At 33.2% G+C, this 22,694-nt stretch overlaps 1 protein-coding gene across 1 annotated transcript in view; it reads left to right on the forward strand.

The window, feature by feature from the left end:
- Window positions 1-22,694, forward strand: part of LOC111047872 (serine/threonine-protein kinase SIK3 homolog) — an 81,984-nt gene that overhangs the window by 38,132 nt on the left and 21,158 nt on the right. The window contains exons 2-12 of the mRNA XM_039425697.1: window positions 8,406-8,522; window positions 10,498-10,561; window positions 12,668-12,829; window positions 13,988-14,010; window positions 14,070-14,193; window positions 14,770-14,861; window positions 15,699-15,824; window positions 19,643-19,786; window positions 19,819-19,851; window positions 20,820-21,021; window positions 22,420-22,529. Of these exons, the coding sequence (XP_039281631.1) occupies window positions 8,406-8,522; window positions 10,498-10,561; window positions 12,668-12,829; window positions 13,988-14,010; window positions 14,070-14,193; window positions 14,770-14,861; window positions 15,699-15,824; window positions 19,643-19,786; window positions 19,819-19,851; window positions 20,820-21,021; window positions 22,420-22,529 (1,197 nt within the window). The remainder of the gene's footprint in view (window positions 1-8,405; window positions 8,523-10,497; window positions 10,562-12,667; window positions 12,830-13,987; window positions 14,011-14,069; window positions 14,194-14,769; window positions 14,862-15,698; window positions 15,825-19,642; window positions 19,787-19,818; window positions 19,852-20,819; window positions 21,022-22,419; window positions 22,530-22,694) is intronic.

Raw genomic sequence — 22,694 nt, forward strand, 5'->3', positions numbered from 1 at the left:
AACAAAAATTTGTACAAATTATGAAGTTAGGAAAAAATGTTCAATGATTTTTTTCCCCATAATTTCCATTATTGTTCTCAACAAGAGAAAGTACAGATAGTAAGTACAGTTAGTACACTTAGTAAGTACATTCCGTCCAATATTTGCCTCGAAATTTTGCTAGTGTACGAATCAAGATCCACAATTTTTCATTACACTGTAATGAAAATCTAAATGTACGTGCAATATTTAAATTTAGTGACATGATTCCATTTTTTCAGATATGAAAAATAAATAATTGAAATCTATATTCAAATGTGATGAAATTACCTAGGGAAAGTATTTCGTGTCTCCTAAGTCAGATTTCAAGTTCAAAGAATAGTGAGTGTTCAAGAAATAAATATATGTAATGAAAAACACATGAATTGAATTCAATATCGAAATGTTTTTATCAACAGGGGAATCCTTCACATGGCAAAGTCCAAATCCATAGAAAAGTGACTGTCAATAAATAATATTATATGTGGCTTAAAAGGTTTTGTGTGAATTGAATTCAAATTTGAAATTTAGTAAAATTATACTGTGTTGTGAATACATTTCCTTTTCCACTGTTAATCTAAACTTAAAATTAAAAACACTTTTGACGCGGAAACATTTTTTAGGAGTAACGACTTTTCGACCTGTTTTGGTCATCTTCAAACTAAGAGAACCCTCAAACTGAGTTCCCTCAGTCACTGCTCGTGACTGCCAAAAAGTAAGTGTTTCCACTTCCAAGTGATTCCAAAATATTTTGAAGTTTAGTGGAATTGTCTCTCACTGAGAATATCCAAGGAAAAGAATTCATGCATAGAAGTAAAACGGTTTCCTTTTATAGGACAATCGTCTTTCATGACTCAATCCAAAGAAACTCTGCCAAAGAAATATAAGTAATGAAAATACAATATATACAAATTGAATTCAATATTAAAATTGTTTCTATTTCCAAGGGAATTGTCTTTCATGACGAATTCCATATCAGTAGCGTTGGAAAAATGTGATTGCACAGTGTTTGTCGTCATTGAGTTTATAAAGAGGGAATTTTTTCAACGAAGGTATCTAGTGCTGTGGAGAATGACGTCAAAGCTTGCCACGGTCTGCACGCAAGGAAGTTGCTATTCCCTTCGGTCTCAGTCTCGTTACTTATTACCGATAACGCTATTGCTCTCTGTACTGGGGTTAGGGGCTCAATGCCGCATTTCAATAGTGCTCGAAAGGGATTTATTTAGGCAGCCAGCTGGAAGAATTACTGCTCAACTAGTCGAGGTCTGGAATTTTTCAATCGAGGAAAACTAGTGGCGACGACGGCTGGTTCACGCCAACCAGCGCATTACAACTTTTTCTTGAATGAAACGACATGAAATTGTTGGAACCTCTCTCATTTATTAAAAAAATTAGAGACAAGGGTTGTTAATAATTATTATTAATCTCAAGTTTTTAAGATTAACCATTGTACACCAAAAGTTATGCTGTAACTGAGGCTATACGATTGGTTGACCCATCAAGATTGGAATACTGTATGCTATTCTTCGTGACAAAGCATACCACAGAGGAAGCTTCGTAGTTTGAGCTTGTCATGTCTCGGCCTATTGCATACCTTGTAGGTGAATCAACTAACAATCATATAGCCTCACTTACGCTGAATAATCATCGGATCTATGTTTCGGCTTTCAATTTACTAGAGATTTATAATTAATCACAATCTAAATCAGCTTCATGGTTCGTTGATGAGGCGTTTGTTTCAATCTCAATTGAGAGTCATTCTATTCAATATGTTTAGGCTACCTATCACAAAATCAACTTCACTATAACACAGAAAATCGTTAGCTTCCATTGTTTCTTGGCATATTTTTTAGTGATTTATTGAATAGAACGTTTTTTTTTTTGAAGTCTGGGCTTGTAACTGATAATGAATTTGTTGAGAATTTGTGAGATCAATTCAACCACAGATTTAGGTGGATCCCAGACGATTGGGACTTTGGGAGCTGGTTTTGTGTTTTGGACGCTCATAACTAGCGGATCTTGTCGCAAGCTGCACGTATGTTTGTTTTCACGCTACTTCCTCTTTATGTAAATACTCTCATTTGAAAGCTCAGTTCTAATTCTTCTCAAGCCAAGTCGCAAAATACGACTCTGCGTAAAATTTTTTAATTAGGTTTTTTCAAACTTGAATTAATGGAATCTTTCTGCGTAACATGTTCATTTCATTAATGCTAATCATGAATGAAATTCCCCAGAGGGAAGACGTTGATGTAGCACAACTGTCTGGTAATTCCCAGTATGATTTACATGTCATACTTTGCATTTTAAAGAATCTTGTGTACTAATACTCTTAACAGACTCTTAGTCCTGATGAATTTGTTGAACATTGTCTAGATATAGTAGTTATCAGCAGTTGGAGTGATTTGTGTCAAATTTCATGTTGGTTAGATAAATAAAATTTCCGTAATTATATGAATGTTCTAATATGAAAAAAATATTGAATCCATTCTCCCAACAACAAAAACATAAATCAGGAAAATAAAGTGAATTTCTATTATGCATGATAATGTTTCTACATAATAATTATTTCTCAGATCAAGTAAGCTATGTTGCAATTATTTGTTTTTAAGTTCGTGCTATGCAGGTTCTGTGATTCATGGTTTCATCATATTTTGTTGATATCGTTTAAAACGTCGAAGAATAGTTACAAATTAGGAAACACTAATTAGCAAGTAGTTTTTCTACTGTCTTTCGGCTTGGGACTTGATCCCCGACAACAACATGTTTTGAGCTGTTAATTTATATATTTTTTACTACAATTTATCAAGCCCCACACACACACATCGATTTTTGTTCGTATGGTATTTTGCCGTCTTTATAAATTCTATTGGATTAAACAGATGATGCTTGTCAAGTTCGGTTTAATCTGATAAAATTCATAAGGACGGCAAAATATTGTACGAACAAAAATCTATGTGTGTGTGCGGGGCTTGAGACGTTCAATACGTTCAATACATCACAACTTGTGATGTATAACTCCACTCAAACTCAGGTACTGAATTTCCCTTCCAAAATCAAACAATATTCTTGTTTTCATTATTCAATTAATCAGAATTGCACAACTTCCAGAAGATTACCACAGGCATACGCCTAAAATGATTGTATCTAACTTAGTAGAGGAGGATAGTATGGTTACTAGAAATCTCAATATTGTAGCAGAAGAGTTGTACACACCGATCCGTGAGATTGGGGAGACGGCCAATAAATACTGTCTCAATGAGAGTAAATACTGTCTCAATGAGAGTAAATACTGTCTCAATGAGAGTAAATACTGTCGGTGTCGCGTGGGCACCATTATGTTGAACGATCGATGTACTGCGATTCTCATGAAGGACTGGACTCATTTTTGCGTGGGCTGTTTGCAGTAATTGGAAAAGTATGATCGAAGTTTAGGGTTTGTATGATGTGTCAGTTGCAGGGTAGAGCCGACCGCCGAGACCTGCTTGCTTTGTGTCGTCTGTTAACTCAGTGCTGCACAATTTCATTGTTCAACTGTACTAGCATGTCTCTAACATCGTTATCTGTTTTTCCAGTTCGATAATCATTGAAGCAAAAGAATGCGAATCATATTATGCACTTTTCCAATCTTTTGTATTTAGTATTGATATTAAAGCTCACTTTGTCAATCTCTACCAGAAATTAGGAAGGTTGAAAGGGAATGAGAGCACCTTTCCTAACTAATAAGTTGGGTGGAAGATATTTTTGTGGAATTCTATTATTATTAGAGATTGATTAATATTTGGGTTACGGTATTTATTTTATGCTTGGAATGTTTATTGAAATAGAAAATTAACAATTCCAGTTTATAATTGTTATTTTCGACCTGAAATCTGTGACTTAAGCCGTGTCCACACTGAACAAATGTTCGACGAACATGTTTGTTGAAACAGTTTGGGAAAATTTGATTATGTTTGACAAACAATGTTTGCCAAACAATGTTTGCCCGTGTCCAGTGTGGACGCTTCACCAAACAAAATATTTGTAAGTTGGGAGAATATGTTTGGAAAAACAATAATTTTTTGTTTGACAAACAATGATTGTCCCAACTTTTTCAAATGTTTGTCCCTGAGCCCCTCAACAAACATGTTTGCCGAACATGTATGTCGAACATTTGTTCAGTGTGGGTACGGCTTTAGATAATGAACATAATTTCAAATTTAGTATGGAAACAGTTTTGGAAAAATACCTGTTGATCCATCAATTTTTTACCGATTGTCAATAAATTTATGAATGAATGTTGAAAAATTGTATTTTTCTGTGAATGAATGCTGAAAAATCATATTTACGCAAGAAATTGTGTTTTCTTTCAAGAGTATAAATTATTTGTTAGTTCTTGCTTCATATTCTGTTACCAAGTCTGTGGCCACTCTCTTATGGTGTATAAAGGAGTCATAGAATAAGTGTAGTGCTCTCACAATCAATCGAAATGGAGGGGCTTAATTAATCGAATAGAATTCCAAATGGATCACTGGGTGCTATCAATCACCCCGAAGCCTGGAGACTTCCGCAACTTCCAATATTGGCAATAAAGAAGATAGGAGTTTCGTTGAACGACACGTCATGAAAGTTCTTGTCTCCCCCGCATCTCACCAGGTGACACCAGGTCCAGAAGTCAACCTTACCAATACCTACTATCACAGATACAAGCCAACTTGTCCTGGCTACTGTACTTTTGATGTAACTTCCAAATTAGATATTACTCTATCTGTGCTACTCTAACTTGGAAGTTACAGCAAATAGAGTATAATATCAATATAAAGAAAAATTAAAATCTCAGTACCTTTTTTGAAATATTTTACAAGTAGCCCTATACAGAAAAGAGATAGAGTATAATATCATATAGGTCTACTAGTAGCATGGAATAACTACTCTATTAATAGTTCTACATATAAGTATAGTTCCTCCATGCTAGTAGGTATTGACCAAACACTTTTTTTAGTAGCATTAATTTCGAAAACGTCCTGGTAGTCAAGTTTTCAATTCCTTATGACTCTCTTCATCTGTTGATTTTTTATTTTTCATTAATAGATAATCGAATCATCGATGAATCTAGAATGAACTTATGAATGGATTTGCAATTGAAAATAAATTTAATTTTTACTTGACCGGCTTTCTCTTTTTTGAGGAGAGAAAAACATCCTATATTTCCCTCCGTCAAGATCCACATCAATATTCAACATAATACTTGTGGGAAAATTTGTAATTTGGAAATCTCATTTTACAAATAGCTGACTAAAAAGGTTATGAAGGCTGCGCTCATTTTCCACCCACCACCCTTATCTTCTTTCAACCCTTAAGTGGTGAAGTATGCAGTGCGGTGAGTTGTGGTGGACAGGGGGTGGGGAGGCTAGGGAGCACTGACGTCAATATCTACGTCACAGTTTGTCTCCCCTGTAACACCAACACACATACTACACTTTCTCCTACACTCTCACACTCATTCTTATTTTGTTTCCACCCTTATCTCTCAAATTAATATTCTCTCTCTATTTCTTGTTTGTGGTGGCAACTTTGTATCACAATGCAGTTTGGCGTGTGAGTTTTGTGGCACGATATGGAACACTGAACTTTATAGCTGTTTTATCGGCGGTCTGAACATAATTAATAAACAATAAATAACGGAGTTTTGTCGTATATTTCCCACTCCATTCAGTGTCTTACCTTACGTTTCCTCTATCAGGTCTGCATTTAAAAGTTTCGTTTAATCCTACTGTTACCTCTCCGGTCTGTACTTTCTGTTTAGGGCTGCTATACTTTATAATTATTATACTTTGTGTGTACTTTATGATTGTTCATTGTACAATCAAGAAGTAGCTTCGCTAAATTTCTTCAACTCCGATAATCAGTTTCTCTAATATATGTGACTTGTTAAACATCCTATCAAGATAGCCAGGTAGGGTCATTAGATGAGGTCATTCAATTAATTTGTTATCCAAATAAAAAATAAATTTAACGTGATTGAAGAATATTTATAGTCTGTAATTTCGTTACACGTGTTTTACAATATTCTAAAGTACATAATATGAATTTTTATTAGTACCTACCCTACTTATCAAATCTATTATAATATCAGGGTTTTTCCTAAATCAAAATTTTTACAAAGCAAAGGATAATAAACTCTAGCCTGTATCATCGAAAACAATTGTCAGTGAATTTGTGTTGGACCTATTGTGAATTCACATGAATAAGCACTTCTACTAAATACGCAAATCATATGCCTTGTCAGTTATTACAATTCATTTGAGTTTTTTTTTAATTTCAACAAAGTACGTTCACCTCAATACTTGAACACAATTCCAATGTTGAGCTCATGCAGTGCTTTATACTACAAAAAATCATAAATTGGAGGACTTTCTGCAAAATTAATTAGTCTTCAGTCTTACACCAACGTTATACCACTATAAATCTTTATTTGATTTATAAATTACATAGATGGGGTCTGTAACGAAGGTTAGCGACCATAATGTGCTAGCTGTTATTTGTATTTGATATACGTAATTTATTGTAAAGTACGTTAATTGACCTCACTTCGCTCGGTCTAAGATTCAAGTCGACGGTTTGGCATTTCTCTTAATGTTTAAATGTTTATATGTTGCGCATTCACGGCGAAACGCGGTAATAGATTTTCATGAAATTTGACAGGTATCTTCCTTTTTTAATTGCGCGTCGACGTATATACAAGGTTTTTGGAAATTTTGCATTTCAAGGATAATATAAAAGGAAAAAGGAGCATCCTTCATACGACAATATTAAAAATCTGGTGTGGCGCACTCACACAATTTTCCTTGCCGTTATGAAAATTGATCAACCGACGCTAGTGTTCCCGCGTATCTCAAAGCTACTATTCAAAGATTTGAGTCAGTTGGTGACAGGGCAATAACGCTGGAGGCACACATGAGGTCTGCTATCTCTTCATAGTGAATGATTTATGAAAATCGACATTTGTCAATAGTTTGCAATTGAACAATCATATTTTCTCGAATTTCGAGCTTATATTCAATTTTAGGTGAAAATGTTACTGAACATAAATATTGTAGAGATTTTCATGCTGAATCTTTACCACTTGAAATTCTTTGTTTAAATTGTATCTGGAGCCTCATAATTGTGAACCTAAAATCAAACTTTGCATAGATGGGGCGGAGCTCCTGAAATTTTTACAGATATGAGACTTGTGGCAGTTGATATAGCTTATCAATGACTATTTTAGGTATGGATTTGATCAAAATCGTTGGAGCCGTTTTCGAGAAAATCACGAAAAACCCTGTTTTTGACAACATTTTCGCCATTTTAGCCGCCATCTTGAATTGCATTTGATCGAAATTGTCCGTGTCGGATCCTTATTGTGTAAGGACCTTAAGTTCCAAATTTTAAGTCATTCCGTTAATTGGGAGATGAGATATCGATATCATACACACACACACAAACACACACTATTTTGGACTCAGGGGACCTTGAAACGTATAGAAATTTAGAAATTGGGGTACCTTAATTTTTTTCGGAAAGCAATATTCTTTCCTTACCTATGGTAATAGGGCAAGGAAAGTAAAAATCAGACTATAGAATTATTCATCATAAATCAGCTGACAAGTGATTACACAGATGTGTGGAGAAGCCCCAGTCTATTGCTGTATTTCCATAAGGTCTATAGTTTTTCAATCAGGTACTTGTGGATGAATATACTGCGTCAGGTCTACTGTTCACAGAACTACTAGTTAGATAATGAAGGGTATGTAAAATTAATAAAGATGTATTAAGGCGATTTGTTGCAGAACTTTTGAACTTGATTGTTTACAGGCTTATTAATTGAAGATGCGCGGCAATCATTTTGAACAAAGAAGCGATGTTTTACTTATGTAGTTTCAACTGATAAGTTGTTATTTATTACTCTGATGAGTTTATCCTGTAAATGAAAAATCATTCTTCATCTACATTTCTTTGATATGATGACGATGAAAAATTCAATATATTTCAATTTCCAGAAAACTATGCTATATCAGACAAATATCTTATCTGTATTATTATTCTCACTTTCTTGATCATACAATTTGTATACTTGTAATGTTGATGGTTTGATTAAATACAACTATAATACTAAAATTTGTCTTATTGTGATTTATTTCCTTCCCCCCTATGACAATGATTAAAATTTAAATAAATATTTTTATCATTTGTTTATGATAATGTGTTATGATTAATGAATTTCACAAATTTTCTTCACAATTTTCCTACAGACTAAGAACATTTACATCAATCAATTGATCATCTCACTGCATTTTTGGATATTGTAAATTTATAGATAATTTATTGACAGTGAAGTTCTGTGCATTAATTGCTTTCTTCATTTTCAGGTGGCGATCAAGATAATAGACAAGACGAAACTAGACGAAGATAACCTGAAGAAAATATTTAGAGAAATTCAAATTCTTACACAGCTCAGGCATCCTAATATTATAAGACTGTATCAGGTAAATATATCCATCTCATGCTTCCAATGTTTTAAGATTACATCAGATAAAAATATAAACTCTATAATATATTTCACTTTTATTTTTTCGTTCAATTAATCTGAATTCTATCCTCTATGTATCTCAGACCAAGTAGCCAATCTTCAACACTATCGATTCAAAATACTTGGAAAATCTTGAATACATTTGAAGTTTTTGTGGAAAACAAAATTATCAATATAGCATTGAAAAAAATGAATAAAAGTTAGATACAGATCAAGTAACTCTGGAAATCAAAGATCAAATTAAATGAAAGCAACTATGTTTTACATATATAGTTTCAACTGATAAGTAGTTGTATATTTCTCTGAAGATTTTATCTTGTAAATGAAAAATTATTCTTCATCTATATTTCTTTGTTATGATGACGATGAAAAATACAATATATTTCTATTTCCAGAAAACCATGTTACATCATTTTATACTTGTGCATAAAATAGTTCTCAAATTTTGTGAAGATTATATCATCAGACAATATAGGTCTAGTAAGTGTAAAGGTGCGTACAGATTTACGCGCCGCGAACATGAGCAATTCACTTTTAATCAGCTGATGCCAAGCTTTTTTTATCTGTATCTTACCGTTTCTGTAAAAGCTGATTAAAAGTGAATTGCTCATGTTCGCGGGGCGTATATCTGTACGCACCTTTAGATAGCTCAGATTCTACCAAAATTTTTTGAATAAAAAAATGATAAAAATATTTAATCTTTGGTAAATAATTATTTAATTTGATCATCTCAGACTCACTTACGAACCTTGATAACCTTATTAGAATGATAGGATAGGTCATTGCCATTACCTTGTAGAAAATCCTGCAGATAGTAATTCACCAACAAAGAAGTGAGTGGCCTATCAGGCATTAGAATCGCAATGACTAATTTGAATGACATTACAGATGATAATCCTGCAGCCGATCAGATAATATTTGCTGGTTGTTTGCAAGTGAAGTCACTTTCTCCAAACAGTATTAATTGCAAACATGAAGGTAGATTGTAATCTGCAAACTAAAGCACCAACAATCCGTTAACAAAGCCTTGGCTCCATTAGGAACATGATATTGTTTTGAAATCGAATCTTAATGAATATTGTTCAACAGTTATAGTCTATGTAAAATAGATTATTACTAAACGGAATTGTTCTGGTTGTCCAGTAATGCTGATAAAATGTAGTAAAAGATGTTATAATCATTCTGATGAGAATAATACTCATTAATTTCATATTCATCAATCATTTTAATGTGAAACATTCCACTAGAAAGGTCTGGAAATTATTAGTTTTCGAGATGAAATACTACCATGGGCTTTTATTACCAATGTCACTAATGTGAATGAATCATGAATTTTATATATATTTTGGACTCAAAATTGGACAAAACGTATAATGTGATAAACTCAACCTATTTTTGGACAATTTCTATTCAAATTTGGGAAAGGAACAGTTTTTGGCTTTAAGCCTGTTGTTCCTTTCCCAATAATTCATAGTTGAGAATGATATTGTATCTATCAATATACAAATGAATAATAATATGTATGAATCAGAGCATTTCCTTTGACCTCATATTTGTATATGAAATTCAATTCTTATTACAGTACTTATAATAATGATTTTTTTCACGTTTTAAATTTAATATTATAATCACGTTTTCAATGTAGGCTATTCATATTATAAGTTTGATGTAGATGTACAGTAATTTGGATTTTATGAAGCTAATTTAAATAGAAAAATATCATTCTTCAAGTTCCTTTACATCCATTATCATCACTCTCAGTTAGTAGTGGTGATAAATGATAGGTTGAAAGTTCTCTCTATAAATGAAAGTGATCAAATTTGTATTGGTTCAGTTTTCAATATGTTAATTGATATTCCAGTTTCAATATGAAAGGGTTGAAAATCAACATTGATTCAATCAACTCTATTGCTAATTGTCCACTGTTTCAGGTTATGGAAACCGAAAAGATGATATATTTAGTAACAGAATACGCTAGTAAAGGTGAAATTTTTGGTGAGTTTTATTATTCGTTTTGCAGTACTAAAGTTTACAATGAATCCATATTCATTAGTCAATTTAATATTATCAGAAAGCATTATCATTGTTGAACGGTGATGAAATTTACGTTGATATGTATGATTGTGTTTTGCGAAAATAAATCATTTACAATATAGCACATCATTATATACATACAAATACAATACATTACATTAGTAATCAGTCAATTTGTTATTTTCAAATTCAGAAATCATTATCGTAGCTGTTTTCAAGAGTGTCAATTAAATTCACGTTGAAAATTATTTGCATTTTCAAGCAGTATGGATAAATTGTACAACATTATTCACAATAAACATTGAATAAACAATTAGAATATACATTAAACAATTTTAGACTCAGGGGACCTTGAAACGTATAGAAAACTTGAAATTGGGGTACCTTACATTTTTTAGAAAGCAATACTTTCCTTACCTATGGTAGTAGGTGGGGCAAGGAGAGTAATATAATATAAAATTGTATGAAATTAATGTACTGCAAATTAATAGTATTTTTGCACTGCAAACATGAAAACCTTGTGTATTATTAGTGAGTGCACAATAACCTTTAACTGAATCGCATTCAACCGAAACATGTTTATTTGATTGATTATAATAGGACTGGTTGACTTTAATGATTAGGATAATTATGTATCTGTCACATTCTGTTCCCGTTATCTAATTGAAATTCATTACACGGAACATTTTTTAATATTATGATGTATTGTATATTTCACTTTCTATATTTCATATTCATTTCCACTCTCCTTTCTCAACCACCATCGAGGAGGGAAATTTGCGTTTCAAAAAGATGATTTTTATAGTCTCAGGTCCCCCGATTTTCATTTTATCCATGATTGATTCAATTAATTATTAGAACGGGTGTTGTAATAATGTAATCCTTTTAAATGATAAAATAGATGGGTTTTCTAATGATGCAGCATAGTAGAAAACCAATAAATTTTCGTTTAAAACTTGTTTATGAAATAACTAGCGTTTGTAAGGGGAAAACATATTTTTCTAGGAGATATCAAGTTCAAGGGGGAGAATTAATTGTGGCTATAAATTATTATTCTTGTTGAGTTTATGGAATATCGTCTCTCATCAAGTTTCCCATAACTGTGACATGTAGTGTGAAAAATTCAGAGAAGTTCAACCCAATCGCAAGTCGGTTCATTTTCAGAGATTAGATTACTGCTAACAGTTGTTCATTATTCAACAATGAAAAATCGCTTGTCGAATATATTTGATAGATAGTGTTTGAGGTCAAAGCAAACTTCTCCAATTAACTGAATGTTTGGCGTGATTTTTTACTGCAGTTTGGATTTAGTACTTGGTACTCTAATTTATTTATTGAAGACCCTTATCAGCTTTTCTCCTCATGTTTGGAAGAACGAGTAGAAGTTATTAGAAAATTATGAAGTTGTCTGGAACTTCCATACATTCAATAGGCTTACCAATCTTCCTTTGTTATCTGAATCCATCCTATCAAGTCTTCATAGTTATGTGAAATAAAAAAATTAACATTTAAAATGTTATACATCCAGATATTTTCCGAATTCATTCATTCTACTGGATGCTGAGATAAGAATTTATCTCATAAAAAGGAAAAAGCTTTTCACAGTTGCCTTCTAAAATATTCAAATCTATCTATGAATTGATAATGTTCATGTGTTGTGATTACTAGATACTCATACCATTCTCTATTTCAACCAAAATTTTAATTTATTCAAACCTGTTATGTACAATATATTCAGTTATATGTAACCTACATTGTATAAATGATAAAGTCAGTGCAAAACACATACAGTAAAAGGCATATCTATAGTGAGTCTTATAAGACTACAATATACTTTGCTTAATGTGATTATATCCCACAAAGTGAAATTATTTCTATTGCTAGTAACTTTCAATTTTACAATGCAAGAAAACCCGAGGTTCATGCGCTAACAATTAGTATCGCACTGCAAAATCAGTGTGGTAGCAATATTAAAAATAATCATAGTTTTCATATTGGTAAATTAGTTTTGAATATCGTATCTCTGAAAATAACATTGTAAATTTATATGTTTCAATTAATTTCCAGATCATTTAGTAAATAATGGACGAATAAGTGAGAAGGAAGCATGTCGCATCTTCCATCAGATTGTGTGCGCAGTCAACTACTGTCACAGTCGAAAAATTGTACATAGAGATTTAAAGGCTGAGAATTTGTTATTGGACGAAAACATGAATATTAAATTAGCTGGTAAGAGTTCACCTCATTTTATTTGGTATATCAGTCTGACTTTCAAATTATTGTAGTTGCACTCATCTTTTTCCAACTTATGAACTCTTTTTTGATAAGAATGTAACCTTTGCTGCCAATAATTGCAATATTATTACTAATTGAGATGTCTGATAGTAATTCCACTTGATAATGTTGTGAAAAGAAGTATTGTATTCTTCATATTTTCAATAAGGATCACTTTATCAATTTTGTTTTAGGATAAGATTTTTTTTTATCAAGAGTTTTGATATATTTACTACTTGGTTATTTGTTGTGATTGTAATTTTACAACTCTTATAAAACCTTGTATTGTTTTCTTTATCTTGCTAATGAAACACTAATTAATAATTCTCTCTATGATCTTCTGTTTTGAGACAAACTCAGTGCATACTAAAGAGATTCTTAGTTTGATACATTATTATTATTCAAACACCGGTTGGTGAGGATTAAGATTTTGGAAAATCTACGCTACAATATCTCATTAATTTATTATGATGATTTTCTTTAATTGTGAATTTCAAAGTAATATCAGGTTTATCGTAAAAAGCAATTCGCTCAAGGTGATCGATTGAATTCTTCAATGTCCTTTGCCAAGTCATGTGACAAGTCTATGGCAAGCAATAAATATGAGGAAAATTCGTTGAAAAATGAAGGAACATTCAGGTCTAGTATAAGCATTATAACTAGATAGTCTTTTAGAACAAGAAGTTCGGATGATTGAGATGAAACAACATTTTTCTTATTAAAAACTTTAAAATGTTTCAACGACTAGTGTCGACCATAACTTAGGTCATTTGAACACTTGAAATGACCCAAGTTGTGGTCGAAACTAGTCGTTGAAACATTTTAAAGTTTTTAATAATAAAGGGTACTACAAGTTTCTATATTGTTTTTATTAATTTGTACAAAAGTAGCTCATATAATTGAAGTGCTTTTATGGTAGAAATATATATACTATACTAGTAGAAAGAACTATACTAGCCTAGTAGGAGACATTGAGAATATCTTAGTTCAAACAAAAATTTAATATGTTTTAATGAGTGAGTGTTTTTCTATTCTGAAGTTTAAAGGATCATTTTAATTACGATTTATTAGTATGAATTAATATAATTTAACGATCACTATCTACTTACTTAGTTATTTATTTACTTTTACTTAGAGTATTTTATATTATTTGCAAGTACCCTACTTTGATTAACTATTATTTTACATGTTTCAGAGCCTAGGTGTAGTTTTGTACGTCCTCGTCTGTGGTGCCTTGCCCTTTGATGGTTTGACCTTACACTGCCTTCGGAAAAGAGTCATGACCGGCATGTTCCGTATACCATTTTTTATGAGTGCAGGTACAGTATTCAATATTCTTTCAATTTAAAATTATAAATAAATTTATATCGACTCGACGAAGTTTCCAACTTATTAAATAAAAATACTAAGAAATTGTCAAAAACCACAGATTTATTGATAGTTAGAAAGACCGATTTCAGTTGTTACACCATTGTCAATCTCTGATAAACTCATCAGAGTTTGACAATTTCTTAGTCTTTTTATTTAATATGAATAATTACCACAATATCAACTTCTCAACTACACGAAAAGTGAAGTTTTCAACATCTAAATTGCAGGTTATATTTGTATCTTAACAAAATACAAAATTACTTTTTTCTCAAAAGACACATTCTAATTGTATTTTATTGAAATACGAATAACATCTGCAAAATATAGTCAGTGTTTTTGCCAGAAATAAGTGGTATTGAAATTCATCTATTCGGTGCCATTCAACCAGTAAATGCTAAAATAGTAAATATGAAATAGGGATTGTATATTACGATAAGCTTATAATATTGAACCAGAAATATAAAATTTATTATAATGCATCAAAATGTTTGCAAATTAAAGTAATTTTTCTTATCCTTTCACAGATTGTGAAGATTTAATCCGACACATGCTGCTAGTTAATCCTGAAAGACGGCTGAAAATGGAACAAATTTTAGCCCATAAATGGATGAAACAGGTAAGAAATAGTTCTCTTGCAATAGTTCCTCCTTGATTAAGAATTTTACATTCTTGGAAACACTGGAAATGGAAAACTGAAAATAGAGAATAATTTGATACAAGAGACTTTAATTTATTGTGAGCAACTACAATAAATCTATGTGTGTGTATCTTCATTTACGGTTCCAATTTCAGTGTAAAGTTTGCCCTGTCATAGCTAGTAAAGTCAACAATCAGTTATATATTATGTTTGATGTTGAGGTACTACAACAAACAAGAAGTCGTTAGTCACTGTAGTTCGCAATTTGAAAAAAAAACATTGTTTATAACTTTTTATTTGATATAGGTGATCTACAGTTACCGGTATCTATACTATAATAAAGGAAAGAACTAGCTTATATACGTACGGGATAGGAAATTCACGAATGACGCATCATCACGTCTGAACTACTGGACTCATTAACTTGAAATATTGCATAATGTAGATTTTTAATTTACCGAAGATGGTTCTAGACCTATTTCAAACACTTCAAGATTCCACTCGTTCAAGTTTTCAGTTTGTCAAGTTTTTAATTAGACCCTTTTGGAGCACGGATTACCCTGTAGTTTCTAATATAACTATCAATGATCAATTGTAGTAGATATGATAATGATGATTACCAATGATAATTTTCAACTTGGACGTGTATCTAGTAATAGATAGGATTATACTACATAAACATTCTGTAAACCATTATTATGAATATCCAGGTTCAATTTTCTTATTCCATTATAGGAAAACGTGAGATTTTCATAATTGTCACAAAATTTATTTGATATTTCAGTTATGGTTAATGTTGACTGCTACATGTTACAGTTCGATAATGACCTCCTACTAGAAGATACCTCGTTAGCAGTTCCTGCCGAGACCGGAGCGGTTAATAATGCTGTTGTAGATCACATGCTTCAGCTGCCGGGCTTGGATAGGGATATGATTTGCAAGGTATGATATTTATTCATTCATTTATTTATTTGTTTATTTATTTATCAATTTTTTTTCTTATTTATTTTTCATAAAATACAATTTGGTTGAAAGAAAGCATAATTTGCCTAAAACTATGTAAAATGAACATTCTGGAGGTTATGTTGAGTTGATGAATTGACTACTAAAATGTTGCTTTTCACTGTACTCACTTTAGTACCATACGTATGGAAATTATCGATTTCCTAAAAACATCTAGGCATCCAAATTTCTTTAATTTTCAGCGTTCATTTAGTTGAATGCACGATGAACTCTGGAAGTAGAGTTTTCAATTACAATACACAATAATATTATGGGAAAAATTAAAATTATTCAATTCCAGAAAAATGGTCAATTTAAAGACCTCCCTCCCACGGAACTTCCCACGGAAGATAAAAAACAACTTACAGTATTTGAATCCATTTTTCTAAAACTAATCAAATTAACATTTTTTTTTAATTCTGGTGTTAATAATATTGTATTTTATAAAATTGTTTTCTGGTGAAATAAAACCTATTCTAATATTTTACTGAATTAGTCTCTTGAATAGAGCTGAATAGAGCTCTTGTTTTGTGCTCTAGTCTTTTTACTCCTTCCACTATAGTTGTTGAATATTATCATCGCTTATGGTTTGTTCGGGTACTGTGGGCTAATAACCCGCATACCTTAAACCAACCTTATTACTGAAACTGAAGAGAATGAAAACCGGACCGGAAATTTAGGAACATTTGGAATGAAACAAAAAACTCGAATTGGATTTTGGAATATACGGACTTTAGGAGAGAGAGGAAAACTAAGACAGGTGGTTAGGGAGATGATTGCTTACAAATTGGATATTCTTGGCTTGTGTGAGGTTAGATGGCCTGACTTTGGTGAAATGAAAACAAGTGATGACACAACCTTCATCTACTCAGGTAAAACTGGAGAAAATGCAGAACGTAGAAATGGAGTTGGCATACTCATGAGCAAGATAGCTAGGAGGAGCTTAATGAGTTGGAACCCCGTCTCAGATAGAATTTTGACTGCTAGATTCAAAACAAAGATTAGACACGTTACCATTATACAGTGCTATGCCCCAACAGAGACTAGTGAGGATCAAATGAAGGAGGCTTTCTATGAAGAGTTGAATGAAACTATAAGAACTGTCAACCAGAGAGATATAGTAATAGTGATGGGGGATCTAAATGCTAAGTTGGGTGCGGATAATGAAGGATTAGAGCACATAATGGGAAAGCATGGTCTAGGTGAGCGTAACATAAATGGAGAAATGTTTATTGACTTTTGTGCAGACCGTGATCTTGTAATTGGCGGAACTCTATTTCCTCATAAGAAATGCCACAAAGTATCCTGGGTATCTCCAGACCATCTCACTGAAAATCAGATTGACCACTTTGCTGTTAGTAGAAAATTCAGGAGGTGTCTCACTGATGTACGAAATAAGAGAGGGGCAGATGCAAATAGTGATCATCATTTAATGGTAGCTACGTTTGCTATGAAGATAATGGCTGCAGGGAGGAAATTTGTGAGTCCCAGAATGCGATTTGATGAAGCAAAGCTGAGGAATGAGCATGTGAAAACCCAGTTTGCTCTTGAAGTCAAAAACCGCTTTGATGTTTTGATGCAGGAGAATGATGAGAGAAGTGTTGACAGTCTATGGATGAATGTTAGAGAAGCTTACCTAGAAACAAGCAAATCTGTTCTAGGTAAGAGAGATCACCAGAAGAAGGACTGGATGTCTGAACAAACATGGGATCTTATACAGCTCAGAAAAGTTAAGAAAGCCAACATCAATACGAGCAAAACTAGGTTGCAGAAAAAACAGGCCCAGGATGAGTACTCAAGAACAGAGAAGGAGGTGAAAAAGTGTGTCAGAAGGGATCACCGAAAGTATGTAGATGATATGGCAGCTAGGGCAGAACAAGCAGCAAGGATAGGTGACAGCAAAGAGTTGTACAGAATCACAAGAGCTTTATCCAAGAGATCCTATCGAAATGATGGCCCAGTAAAGAGTAAGGAAGGGCAATTGCTGACTAGTAAGGATGAGCAACTTGAAAGATGGAGAGAACACTTCATGGAAATCTTCAATAGGCAAAATGAGATAGAGAATCATGAAGAAATAGAGCACAGAGATGGGCCAGTGGTCACAGACATAGAATGGGAAGTGCCAACAAAAGATGAGGTGAAGAAGGCTATAAGTGAGATGAAAAATGGAAAAGCTCCTGGCTCAGACAATATCTCACCAGATGTTTTAAAAGTTGATGTAGAGACGAGTGCTGATATCTTGTATCCCCTAATCACCAAAATTTGGGAAGAAGAAAGAGTTCCTGCAGAATGGAAGACAGGTACTATAATGAAGATACCCAAGAAAGGTTGCTCTACAGATTGTGTAAACTGGAGAGGGGTAACACTGCTCTCAGTGCCTAGTAAAGTGCTAGCAAGAGTAATCCTAAACAGGATAAAGGATTCTGTTGAAAGGAAAATACGGAGAGAACAAGCTGGTTTTAGGAAGCACCGTAGCTGTGTAGATTTAATAAACACACTGAGGATAATTTTAGAGCAAAGTGTTGAATGGCAGAGCACTGTTTACCTGGCTTTCATCGATTTCGAAAGAGCTTTTGACTCAGTTAACAGAAGAGTGATGTGGAGTACACTGATTAATTATGGCATCCCACAGAAGATGGTGAGCATTCTGAGAAATATGTATGAGGATTGTGAGTGCCGTGTCCTCCATGCAGGAAGTTTGAGTGAACCCCTACCTGTCACTTCTGGAGTCCGTCAAGGCTGTGTGTTGTCTCCCACGTTATTCTTGCTGGTTTTGGACAGTGTGATGAGAAGAGCTGGTGGAGGTAGGAGAAGAGGGATACCTTGGGGCCTAAGAGGGCGGCTAGAGGATCTGGACTTTGCTGATGATATATGTCTACTGGCACAGCGCTTTACTGACATGCAAGAAAAGCTGAGAAATATTTCAAATGAGGCAATAAAGGCCGGCTTGCAGATAAATGCTAGAAAGACAAAGGAAATGAGAGTAAATGCAAGAACAGACATGCCTTTGAAAATGGGCGACTCCAATATCGAGCTGGTAGAGTCCTTTTTATACTTGGGTAGTATGGTCACTGTAGAAGGAGGAGCTGATCAAGATGTAAAGAGTCGAATCAAGAAAGCAAACGGAGCTTTTATACAATTGAGGCCAATTTGGGCAAATAAAAATATATCCAAAGCCACAAAGATTCGACTCTTTAATAGCAATGTAAAATCAGTCCTCTTATATGGATGTGAAACCTGGAAGGTGACTACAGTGACCTCTAAAATGTTACAAGTATTTGTAAATAGATGTTTGCGTCGCATAATGGGCATCAGATGGCCAGAGGTTATCAGCAACGAAGCACTATGGGAGTCTACCTGTCAGGATCCAATCCAAATGCAGATAAAAAGAAGGAAATGGAGATGGATTGGGCACACGTTGCGCAAGGAAGAAGGTGCCATTGAAAAAGACGCATTGGACTGGAATCCTCAAGGACACCGTGCAAGAGGACGCCCAAAAATCACGTGGAAGCGTACCATCCAGACAGAAATTGGGAAAGCCGGCAAAACGTGGTTGGAGGTGAAGGCGTTAGCACGCGACAGAGTTGGATGGAGGACATTCTCGGAAGCCCTATGCTCCTCAAGGAGCGACAGGAACTAAGTCAAGTAAGTCAAGTTATGGTTTGTTTATTTAGCAATAACATCTGATAATCCATCAAACTTAAGCATTTAGAATAATATATTTTGGTGATTGTTAACTGATATTGTTTTGTTTGTAGTCGGTGTTGAAGAACAGCTTTGACCATTTGAGCGCCATCTACCACCTGCTGGAGGACAAGATGGAGAAGAGCCTGCGCAGAGAGCAGTGCGAAGCGATGGGTCTGATGTCGACGACAGCTGTATTACCCAACAGCAACAGCAGTCCACAGCTGCTGTTGTAGATCACATGCTTCAGTTGCCGGGCTTGGATAGGGATATGATTTGCAAGGTATGCTATTTATCCATTAATTTATTTGTTTGTTTATTCATTTATTTATCAATTTACTTTCTTATTTATTCATTTATTTATTTTTCATAAAATACAATTTGGTTAAAAGAAAGCATAATTTGCCTAAAACTCTTTATGTAAAATGAACATTCTAGAGGTTATGTTGAGTTGATGATTTGACAACTAAAATTTTGAATTTCTATGCCTTCCACTGTCCTCACTTTAGTATCATACGTATGGAAATTATTGATTTCCTAAAAACATCTAGGCATCAAAAGTTCTTGAATTCTTCAATTTTCGGCTTTTTTTTCAGTTGAATGCAGGGTAAACTGTGGAAGAAGAGTTCTCAAACACAATACACAGTAATATGGAGAAAGAGTCAAATTATTCGATACCAGAAAACATGATTCAAGTATTTGACTTGGCCAATGTAAGGTCCTCTTCAGAGTAGACTTACTAATTGAAGCGTACTAAGTTGATTATCCAAGAAGAATTTGATTCGTATCAATCTTTCACTTCCATCTTATTAATTGTTCCATCTCTTCATGATTGATAAAATCCATTTCCAAGTTCTAAAATTGAAGTAATAGATAAAAATCAATTTTCAGTGTTTGAATTCTCTTCTTCAAAAACTAAGCAAATTTATTGTTTCTTTTAAACTTTGGTGTTTATTGCTCAATGATTACTTACTATGAAATCTGAAGTTTGAAATAATATTTGATAAGACATTGTGCTTTATAAAATTGTTTTCTGGTGAAATAAAAACCTATACTAATATTTTACTGCATTTGTCTCTTAGAGCTCGTGGTTTGAGCTCTTAGTCTTCTTACTCCTCTCACTATAGTTATTCTCAATAATATAATCATTGATTATAGTTTGTATATTTAGAAATAAATCCAATAAACCATCAAAATTATGCATTTGGAATATATTTTGGTGATTGTTAACTGATATTGTTTTGTTTGTAGTCGGTGTTGAAGAACAGCTTTGACCATTTGAGCGCCATCTACCACCTGCTGGAGGACAAGATGGAGAAGAGCCTGCGCAGAGAGCAGTGCGAAGCGATGGGTCTGATGTCGACGACAGCTGTATTACCCAACAGCAACAGCAGTCCACAGCTGCAGCAGCTGCAGCAGCCTCAGCAGACCAGGAGAGCCAGCATCACTACTGGTAACTATTGAAAAACTAACTTGAATTACTACTATAAAATTATCAATGAAGTGTTTAGAATAATGTAATATTATATCAAATTTGAAAATATCATTTTTTAATGTTTCATCTGCTTGGGCTAGTCAATTATTTATTTCCTATCTAAAATTCAAAATAGTTTAGTGTTATTCTCACCTGTTCCTTATATCCTAGAGATGCCATGAGATTTCCAGATGAATCATGAGAGTTCAAATGTGGATTTTAACGCCAGCATAGATTCAATTCGAATGAGAAACTCAAACTTTTAGTAAATTGAGTCTTTTCTTTATGAGGTTTGAGTAGCCTATAAATAAAGTTAGAACGCTCATATTCATGAGAGTCCAATTGTGTATTTTAATGCCAACATAGAATCCATTTGTATGAGAAACTCAAACTTTTAGTGAGTTGAATGTGTATTCTAATGAGATTAATGTATTTAATAGATTAAATTCGTATGAGAAACTCTAACTTTTAGTGAGTTGAGTCTCTTCTGTATGAGGTTTCAGTAGCCTTCAAATAATGTTGGTAGTAGACGCTCACTTATCGTTACTGTTTGACCTATAAACCAAAACCCAGGTCGCGTGAGAATAGATGTGGATGAAAAACATTGAGATTGTGATTTGAATTTGAAATTCAATTGACGTCCCAAACACTATATTACTCAAAAAAAAACACTTCACTTATATAAGTTACTTTTGTACAAATTAATAAAAACAATATAAAAAATTGTAGTACCCTTTATTATTAAAAATATAAAATATGAATATTTATTATATAAATATGTTAAAATATTTTAAATTTTTTAATAATAAAGGGTACTACAAGTTTTTATATTGTTTTTTTATTAATTTGTACAATATTACTCATATTTCTAGATTGTTACGCGATTTAGGTAGAATTATCGTATTAAAAAGACTTTGTCTAGTTAGACACACATAGATCTTTGGACTTACCGTTTTTTGCCGTCCTTATGAATTCTATTAGATTGAAGATAACTTGACAAACATAAGATGTGACCATGTGTTTGTCAAGACCATTCAATGTGGTAGAATTTATAAGGACGGCAAAAAATCGTACGTCCAAAAATCGAAGTGTGTCTAACTGGCTTTATTGGACCGACCGTTACGTATCTATGTAGGAATTGACTGTGTTTCTCATCAAACTCATTCAATATTTCAGACCATCTCAATTTACTGTGGCTTGCAGGGGGGAGTGATAAAATCATCAATTTTTTCAGTTAATAAAGTGGGGTGCGGAGTAAAAATGTTTGAGAACCCTTGCTCTCCATGATGTACCACAAAACCTTTTTTATAATACACAAGGATTGTTCCAAAACTTGAACCATTTGATAGTCCAACTTTGATTTTCATTTTTTTTCAGGTATAGTGGAGCGTGTCAACAGTGATGCTGATTCATCTTCTCAACTGCTGATGACAATGCCGACCATTGCAGCAATGCACCTCATGCAAGATGCCCATCATCTCGAAAAGGTTCGTTTCTAATCAATTCTATTCTTAGTCTCTAAAATAGTCTATTTGTTGAGAAATGATCTCGACTGTTTTTTCTTACACTGTCATATGAAATTTCACTTCAATTTCATATCTAAATTAAATATGAAATTTTTGTCAAAATTAATATCTTAAAAAGTATATTAT

Source organism: Nilaparvata lugens, chromosome 4, assembly GCF_014356525.2.
Source record: "Nilaparvata lugens isolate BPH chromosome 4, ASM1435652v1, whole genome shotgun sequence".
In the NCBI taxonomy this organism is placed as follows: Eukaryota; Metazoa; Arthropoda; class Insecta; order Hemiptera; family Delphacidae; genus Nilaparvata; species Nilaparvata lugens.